Consider the following 9097-nt stretch of genomic DNA (forward strand, 5'->3'; position numbering starts at 1 on the left):
CAAAAGCCCCCCTCGATCTCTGCTCCAAAGAAACTTCTCCTCCACCTCCTCCCACGCCGTTACCATCCTCCAAGATCCCACCCCACCTGCTGGACCCGAATTCCCGTCGCAGAACACCGCATTGGGCGCGCGCGTTGTGCCGCCGGGATATCATCCCGGATCTGACCGGCGAGTCGGCGGCGGGGCCCTGGGTGCGCTGAGAAGTGGCCGCGAATCTAAAGGAGAGCACAGAAGACGCGGCGGGGAAGGAGCCGGGAGGAATGGCGCCGACGCGGGGCGCCGGAGGCGGGGTGCGTCTGCCGCCGATGAACGCGATGGAGATCCTGCGGGAGACGGTGCGCGTGCTGCGCGGGGACCCGCACGCGTTCACGTCCATCCTCTTCCTGCTGCTCTGCCCGGCGTCCGGGTGCCTCCTCCTGTCCGCGGCCGCGCTGGACGGGACCGTCGTGGTGCCGCTCGCGCGGCGGCTCCTCGTCGCTGCGGCCACGTCGGGGCTCCCGCTCACGCATTTCGTCAGGCAGCTGGCGCACCACCTCGCCGCCACGCTCGTCTCCGCCGTCGTCTCGTTACCGGCGCTCCTCACACTCCTCCTCGCTGCCCGCGCCGCCGTGGCGTACACCGTTGCGGCCGTGTACGCCGGGAAGCCCCTCGCGGCCGGTGACATCATCCTCCTCGCGCGCCGCGCGTGGCCGCGCCTTGCCGCCACGTACGCGCTCGCGTGCGCCGCTGTCGCCGCCGGCCTCGTCGCCTTCCTCGCCCTCCTCGTCACGGCCTGCTCCACGCTCAGGGCCTTGCTCTACCCGCCCGACATTGTCGTCTGCGCGGGCCTCTTCACTGTTCTCGCCTACTCCGTGGTGTACGCGCACACCATCATCATCTGCAACCTCGGCGGCGTCATCGCTGTTCTCGAGGAAGTGGCCGGGGTCAATGCGCTGCGCCGGTCGGTGCAGCTGATGCGCGGGCAGACCCACGTCGGGCTGCTCATCTTCCTTGGATCCACCATTGGCCTAGCTTTCGTTGAAGGGCTGTTTGAGCACAGGGTGAAGACGCTGAGCTATGGCGATGGCTCGTCGCGGCTCTGGGAGGGGCCATTGTTGGTCCTCATGTACTCGTTCGTGATGCTGATTGATTCAATGATGAGTGCGGTGTTCTACTTCACTTGCCGGTCATCAAACTTGGACTTCTTGGACGAGGAGGGTGGCTCGGTTGAGGAACTTGAGATGATGAGAGCTGGCAATTTAGATGCAATTAGGTGATGAAGAAGATTGGTTTATTTCTCACATGTGTATCTGTTCATAGCATCACAGGAAAATAAGTGAGATGGGCATTTGCCAAGAGCCGAACAGATTGGCCAGTGGTATTGGTGGTTATGGCGCCATGGCTGATGTGTATGCTCAGGTTGATTAGCTGAAGTTGGTGTTGAAAGGAACATTTTTGCAGCCACTTGGCATATCCATGCTTAGTTAATAGCGGATTTGGATGGCAAGGCTTAGAGGGAGATCTGTCATGTGGTGTGTTCTCGATCAGATCTGAGTTTTGGCAGCGATTCAAGAGCTGGTGATATGTGTAGCATTCTTTCAAAATGATGTAACTAGCATATCGATTTAATTGTTGTGGAATTTTGTTCCTCACGGCATTCTGATTATACTGGATGAAACATTTGTTACTGGGGAAATACAAATCTTGATTCTTCAAGTATCACTCAAGCTAAATGTGTGTCTTCAGTGACTCTATTTTTGTGCTGTGGATGATGTTTGTTGCCAAACCCTGTCATCATTTTGAGTTTATGCTTATTTACCTGTATTCTGTTTGCTGAAGTCTGATTGCCCTAGATTTTCAGATTTCTGTTGATCTCTCTTCCTACTATTTGGAAAAAGTTCTTACAACCGACAAATCTGTATGTCGTATTCTTGTCTTTGCAGAAACATCCACAAGTTATCTTGGAGCTAAGCAACCTTCTTGAGAGTATTCTTTCTTTGTGTAATGTGTGCTGCTGAAGACATATCAACTCTGAAGCTTAGATTTTGCATCTGAAACATCTTTTTATTTCTTTATTATCTTTGAGCATTATGCTTTGTCGGCACAAAACACTGCTGAATGGCTGACAGATTCGGCTGGTAAGCTCAAGTGAAGAAGGCGTATGCATTTCATAGGCAGATGAATTCTTTTTTCTTCCTCAGATCAACAGTCCATTGACTTCCATTGATTATTGGCTGTACACTATGCCCAAGATCGAACCTATGAAATGTTCAATGAACAATTCGCGTATTTTACTGTTAATTGTCCACAGACAATTGACTGTTCAGTTTGTGTCCCTCACCGTCAGTGGTGCATGCCGCCAACATTAACGTCAGACACTTTTTGACATGATAACCCCTGACATTTTGCTTCAATTTGGTTGAATTTAATATAGCAAACGCTTCCACTCTTTAAAATAACATTGTTCGTTCTATCTCAAAATATCCGAGGCAAAAAAAATGTCATATAAGTAGTGTTCATGGTATTGCCGGTTTCTTTCAATTGGGCAACGAATCTAACCGATCGTCAAACTGATAAAAGTGTTACTCCTGCAGGTTTTATGCGTTATGTTTGGTACCAAAACCAGAACAGAAGTGACTAACCTTTATCACGTGACGTCTATGTAATTTAATCTCGGATTCAATGTTTGGTACATGTTTGACTTGGTTGTGTAGGTATGGCTTAATAAAAGTATACCTAGTACAGCCATTAGATACTTAACAGGGTGTTCCAGTCTTCAGATGACAGGATTTGCACAGGCCGATATTTATAGTCAGAGAAAATTACTTTCTGAATGCCCGTTGCCTATTGCAGCATATAGTACATGCCATTGTTTCCATCACAGCACATGGTCGGAGCCGACAAGTCAACCTCAAGAACAATCACCAACCAATCAAGCATTTGATCCAAGGTGCCAACCTCTAAACAAATCAGTTCATTGTCGTCTAACAGCAAAATTACAAGCACCTGAACCCCCACGGAAGAAATTCAGACACAGCCTACCTAGCGATTCAGAGACTAACAAAAAAATTAATGATTTGCGCAGTATCCAACCATCCCTGCGACAAGATTTGACATTGACAACAAAGAAGGTCAGATACTGGAATCTCTGGTTCTTGGCTGATCATTTACAGTCTTCATTCATCTGAAGTCAGGACAATCTATTCTTTGGCACAAGAATGCCAGATGACGACGCACTCTGGTCAGAGTTGAGGATGATATTTGCCCAGTTCGATGAGCGGTGCACTATCCGTGACGGAATGCGGTCGCTGTCTTCACCCCCTGAAGCTTCATACCCATCGCTAGTTGACCTCGACAGTTGAATTCCTTGCGGTGGAGTGCTTCCTGGAGCAGTTAGAGCTGTCAGTTGCAAGTCTTCAGCTCCAGACGAGGAGACAGCTGAGACTCGGTACAGATGGAGGTCAGGCGAATCCAAGCTACTATCTGGAGATGACCCACCAACATTCACAGAGGATGCAGCCCTACTGGGATGGAAGGCGCTCCGTGCCTCAAGTTGCAATGGTGCTAAATTGGACATTGCTTCAGGGGCCATGTCGCTGCTGGTAGAATCAATAGCATCTGTAGATATCTTTGCAACAGGTTTGAGAGAGAGATCACTGGGCTGTCTTCCTCTTCTGTTTGTTCTCTTGCTATCAGGGCCTAGATCAATCCTACCACTGCTCATGCCTCCATAGCTACTATCTGTTTCATGGCCTCGTGAATAGTCATCTTTTCTGATTGGTACTAAAACTTTGGATTTCTTCCGTGCCTCTGCAGCAACCCTCGAAACTTCTTCAGCATTAAGACGAGCTAATGCCCATGGGCTTATTTTCACAGCCCCTGAGCCCTTCTTCCTCTTTCCCTCATCTTCTTTTCTCTTCATAGAAGAATTATGCGAAGAAGCAGCCTCTGACGGAATAACATCAAACTAGAAGGAGGTTCATTAACTTCATGTCAGTAAGTGAGTTTACGGGCAGATGTGAAATGGAAAATAGTCACACATTTCTTTTTTTTATTTAATCATATGTACAGCTCATGATGAGGCCTACATGTGCAATTGCTATCAGTTTGCAAGACATTAATTGTTAGCTATCAGTTAGAAAGAAAAGTAACTTCCATTTCACCTGCTATACTACCATGTGCCATATAGATATAGGTAATAGATTCAACCTGGGAGTTACATTATCTGTTTAATAACTGATGAAGCCTAAGGATGTAAGGTTCACACCTGATCCTCAAGAAAAAGCCTTGGCGGAGTGCACCATGAACCACGACGAAGTGGACCAAAGGAACTAGTACTGCTGAGTCCAGTGTATGAGCTTACACGAGACATCTGTGGACTCTGCTGCCCACTCAAATCATCTTGTTCTTGCTCTCTCAGAGCAATGATGTAGTCATAGGTACTGATTCCCTGCATAAGGTTGTCATCATGATGCTTCAGTTTCACATAACCACAAAAGGCTATGATATCACACTCAAACTATTCATGGTGTCTGCATGTAGTGTGTGCTCAGTAGCAACAGTTTATTGTTTTAATCACTATTTTCAAACACAAAAGTTTCAAAGTAGTATTATAAAAAACTCCATGTTGATACTAATCCTGTTAGTGATATCAATATTTGGTTCAATACATAATCATGTCAGTATTCAGTATTCACATTCCATGCAAAGTATAGACACAGCGCATAGGACCTAAGTTTGCATTATCCAAAAGAAAAATTGTAAGGTGGGTTAGGAGTTTTTAATACGAGCTGATCGCCAATAAGGCATAAGCGCATAACTTTGACCAACAGCTTCTAATCCTTCCATAGTAATATATTCTTGAAACTTAACAAAATTATGTATGCCCATATGAATCACAAGGATATAATTTGTAGAAGCTAGAATAATTTGAGTTCATAGGCATGGACCTTTTTTTTTAACTAGAGTCAGTAAGCAATAGAATCAGAGAAAAGGGAAATGTATCAGAACTTGCCTTCTTGATCAGAAGAATGTGGAAAAAAAGAAGTTGGGCAATAGGCAGTGAAGCGACCATGGCTAGGATGGTACATGATGCCTGTGTCAACAAGTGTCAACGCTTTGAGCATCTCGATAAAGATTGGTGAATAGAACTGACCAATTCAATAATCTTTGAACCATTCAGTAGATATGAAAGAAGTAGGGTGACAGTACATACCACCACAATAACAAAAGGCACTACAGAGAAGCTGCTTCCAAGCTTTGAAACTATTTGCATAGAGAATTCCTTTCGCTCAACAAAGCATAGCACTAGCACCAATACTCCAATTGCTGATTGTAGGATAAGCTGGCCCAAATTGCACAAACCATGCAGACCTGTCAATGGTCAACTAGGATGAAAAGGACCAGGAATAAAATGCTCCCCACAATAATGGTGACCGATGCATATAAATGACTGATTCTAGAATCTAGCTGATATTGGGAACATGCTCTATATAATGACACAATGGTAGAAGTATTTTGTAGCATCTTTATCAGTACGATGGATAGTACTAGGATAGCATATCAGTACAATCTATCAGAGATGGATAGACTAGGAGAGCGTAAGCTTACCAAGATAAGGGCAGTTGACATTAGAATAAAAAATCTCCTATAATTTCTTCTTCCAATACAATTGTTGAGCCACTGTTGGGATTGAGGAAAACAGGGGGGTTATTATGTACACACTGATGGAAATAAGAAAATTGCTGAGTATGTTACCCTGCAGTGATGATCAAAACCATCAACACATTTGTCACAAACTCTGCAATGCTTACTATACTTCAACACCTACAAAGAAATAGTGGACTATTAATTGTGTGCAGAAAAAACATACCTCAATGCCAATAGGTACAAGAAACATACCTGAACTTCACATAGGCTGCAGAAGAACATCCCTTCCTCACTGCCTTGCTGCTCAGAGGACCATTCATGTGATTGGCAGCAGGAGAAAACAAAAGAGAGAGGGTAGAATAGAAGGAGAAATGCAGAGAAGGTTGAACTTAAGCAAGATGAATTCTTGTCCTTGTGCTGAGTCATTGACTTCTCGCCAGATGGTGCAACCTCATGCTCCTGCTTTTCTCCAGTTCCCACCAGCTGTAACCGAGCATCTGAAGAACCCTTTCTGGATTCGTTCAGATGCCTGTGTTTGCCGCTTCCGTACAAGCTCAGATACTTCTTAGATTTGAAGACACCTGGATCTGCTGGGTTTGCTGCAGCACACCAGATGTATAGAAAGAAGACACATAGAACCTGAAATGATCAGATCATTATTTGGTTATGACAAATTCTCTTACGATAGGCTTTGATTCTGAAGGAGACAAAAAAGGTGCAGTCATGAACTTGGAATAGAGTTTGCCTAAACATTAGCTTCATGATGAAATTATGCAAAGCAGAATGTGGCATTTTAGAGCAGGTAACATTTTATCCAGAAAGTTTGAAATCATTGTTTCTACAAATTCTCATGTTTTTCCATAGTTATGGCTCACGAATTCACGCATGTGAAGGCAAAACATAATTCAAAGCCAACAATAACTAGACATGGTCTGTCAGAGCATGCCACTACATGTCTGTCAGAAGAACAACAGGCACCATTTCACAGCATTGCCTACTCATTACATGGTTACAGCATAAACGCAACAATTTTTTTTTAAAAAAAAAAGCAAAGAAAACTTCAAAACGAGGTAGGTTTCATGACAACCGTGAAGCAAAGAATAATCCAGGACAGCAATTTGCAGGGACGATACAATCCATTTCACGGAACGGTCTTTCAGTAGTTGGCACCATCACAACAAGACAGCACCCAGAGTAATGACATGGTATCAGAAGGTTACGGCCATTACGAAATTGTCGAGGTTAGTATAATAAGTACTAATGACATGTCACTCTCCAGCAAACCGTGCTACAAAATCCAACCAAACACGTGTTCTGGCATACAACCCAAAGACAGTAGTGCTGAAGTGGACAGAAATGAAGAGGCACCAAGAGCCTGACGAACATGTAGCTCCCACTTGCTCTGAGATTACATTTCCCCATTGGTGTTATAGATAAACAACATATAAGCATGCACTGTTGTCCTTAACCGTGTGATACAAGCAAGAATTCCACCAACCATGGAGGCTGAAGCAAAGCTGTTGAAGTGAATGAACCAGACATTGCTTCCAGGGTAGGCACGCCACATGATGGCACAACAAGAATTGCCCTGACCAGTCAAACGATTTAAGATATGCCACCCTCAAACAAGCAAACAAAACGTAAAGAAATCCTACCAAACAAATACGCGAGACTGCCAAGCAACGCATTTCGTGATTAGGCCACAGTTAACTCGGCACCTTCCCTAGCTCCAGCAACCACTGCTCGGGGCCATCAGGCAGCAGCTAGATGGGGATCCAAAGGTCCCAGACAAGCAAAACACAAGGCGTTCACTCAACTCAGCATGGCATCGAACGAAAGGAGCCAAGCAGGAGCTCTCAAGTCTCACCAGCGGAGTGTAGAGCCCCATGACGACGTACTGGAACACCTTCCTCCCAACGAAGGGCGCGAAGAACACGTAGAACGCGAACGCGAGCGCCAAGAACACGGACACGGCCACCACCTGCGATGCGCGCGAGAGACATCGAATCTTCAGTAATCACGGGCGACAAAAAAAACCACGCCCAGCAAGAGAAAAAGGCGCAAAATTTCAGCCGGGACGAACCTGGAGAGGGTGGTACGGGAGCTGCCACCCATGCCGCCTCATTGCTACTCCCAAGAACCGCAGAATCGACAGAACGAAACACGAGAAAGAAAAGAACCCTCCTTTTCCCCTCTCTCTGCTAGTCTCCTCGCGTCGAGGGACGCGATCAATGCAAGGAGAAGGAACCGGGGATTCCCCCAAGGATCAAGGGCTCAAGCACCAAGCCCGCGGCTTCTGCTAGCTCTCGCCATGGATTCGACCTTGCCGCATCTGTGGGCTGGAGCGTTTGGGAGGGAGACCAAAGGTTGGAGAGCAATAAATGCAGCGCTGGCTGTGCAGATTTACGGGGGAGTTGCAAGAAGCGAGCGGGGAGGGAAGGAGAGGGGTGGTTTTGGTTTGGCGTGGTCCGTGTCTGCTTCGCTCTGGCCTTTTGGGCGCTCACGTGAACCTCCGTTGCCAGAGACTGGTCTCCCCTGTGTGGCAGTAGCAGCAGGGATGCCTCGCTGTCAGTGTGGGGCCCAGTGACAGCCGGTTTGTTTTAACCCCTTGTCATCCATGGTCGTCGGCTCCATAGTCCTTGAGGTTTTAGGCTGCTCTTTTCCTTTTTACTTTTGTACTCGTAGCTCTGGACTTTTCATGATAGGGACGTTTCTAAGTTCTAACAGAACACAGTAATTTTTTTCATGTGTTAATTTTGACGGTAATTCCAAAACAAGAACTGAGCTGTGAGATTGTATTTTGTGCAGTGTCTTCTACTGTGAGCCAGAAACTAATGTGCTAATCAATCACTTCCTGACAGTAAAAAAATCTGGAGTTATATGGTCCTAAATTTGCTTACATCTGAAACGGTTAGCACAATTGGCTGGCACCACAAGCACTTACAAAGAGCCATAGCTCTAACAATTAATGCTCTTCTCAGCTGGTGAAAAAAAAATCTTTTAATGCAGATACGAATTTGCAAACATTTATATTACTTTCATTAGTCATAAAGAAGTGGCATTCAAGGTAGCCACACAATAATGAAGATGCCATTTGACCACCCGTTACTTTGAAACTATTTTTTTTCAAGAGAAATCTAGTTTTATTGTTTCCCTCCATTTATGTTTACTTGACATTAAACTTTTACAATTGCATTTTCCGAGCATTTTTATAGAAAGGTTTATAGATATACTGTAACCTTTTATATCATATAGTTTTTCTTGTTATATACTTACAAAATGTCCAGAGAATCTAGGCCTTGTTTAGATGTGAAATTTTTTGGATTTCACTACTGTAGCACTTTTCGTTGGTTTGTGGTAAACATTGTCCAATCATAAACTAATTAGGGTCAAAAAATTTGTCTCGCGATTTACAGGCAAAGTGTGTAATTTGTTTTGTTTTCATCTATATTTAATGCTCCATGCATGT

The 9097-nt window shown here is 45.2% G+C and overlaps 2 protein-coding genes across 3 annotated transcripts; one reads left to right on the top strand and one right to left on the bottom strand.

Annotated features, from left to right (window-relative positions):
• LOC8078995 lies at positions 7-1701 on the top strand. Its single transcript, XM_002460917.2, has one exon. The coding sequence runs from the start codon at positions 261-263 to the stop codon at positions 1254-1256; it is 996 nt and encodes a 331-aa protein (XP_002460962.1). The 5' UTR covers positions 7-260; the 3' UTR covers positions 1257-1701.
• On the bottom strand, positions 2789-8108 carry LOC8078996 (probable protein S-acyltransferase 22). 2 transcript variants are annotated; one of them, XM_021452239.1, is made up of 10 exons: positions 7496-7609; positions 7284-7391; positions 7127-7216; positions 5881-6267; positions 5737-5805; positions 5590-5661; positions 5195-5323; positions 4994-5074; positions 4247-4429; positions 2789-3946 (listed from the first exon to the last, which is right to left on the bottom strand). In XM_021452239.1, the coding sequence occupies exons 2-10, from the start codon at positions 7314-7316 to the stop codon at positions 3170-3172; spliced, it is 1821 nt and encodes a 606-aa protein (XP_021307914.1). In that variant the 5' UTR covers positions 7317-7391; positions 7496-7609; the 3' UTR covers positions 2789-3169. The 2 variants fall into 2 exon arrangements, with proteins under 2 accessions (XP_021307914.1, XP_002463125.1); XM_002463080.2 differs by lacking the exons at positions 7127-7216; positions 7284-7391 and adding an exon at positions 7712-8108.

This window comes from Sorghum bicolor, chromosome 2, assembly GCF_000003195.3.
Source record: "Sorghum bicolor cultivar BTx623 chromosome 2, Sorghum_bicolor_NCBIv3, whole genome shotgun sequence".
NCBI classification, from domain to species: domain Eukaryota; kingdom Viridiplantae; phylum Streptophyta; class Magnoliopsida; order Poales; family Poaceae; genus Sorghum; species Sorghum bicolor.

Coding starts and splice junctions, on each gene's coding strand:
- LOC8078995 (XM_002460917.2), top strand. CDS start 261: ATGGCGCCGACGCGGGGCGCCGGAGGCGGGGTGCGTCTGCCGCCGATG.
- LOC8078996 (XM_002463080.2), bottom strand. CDS start 7,753: ATGAGGCGGCATGGGTGGCAGCTCCCGTACCACCCTCTCCAG. Junction 5,075..5,194: donor TGCCTTTTGTTATTGTGGTG/GTATGTACTGTC, acceptor TTGTTGACACAG/GCATCATGTACCATCCTAGC. Junction 3,947..4,246: donor GGCTTTTTCTTGAGGATCAG/GTGTGAACCTTA, acceptor ACCTCCTTCTAG/TTTGATGTTATTCCGTCAGA.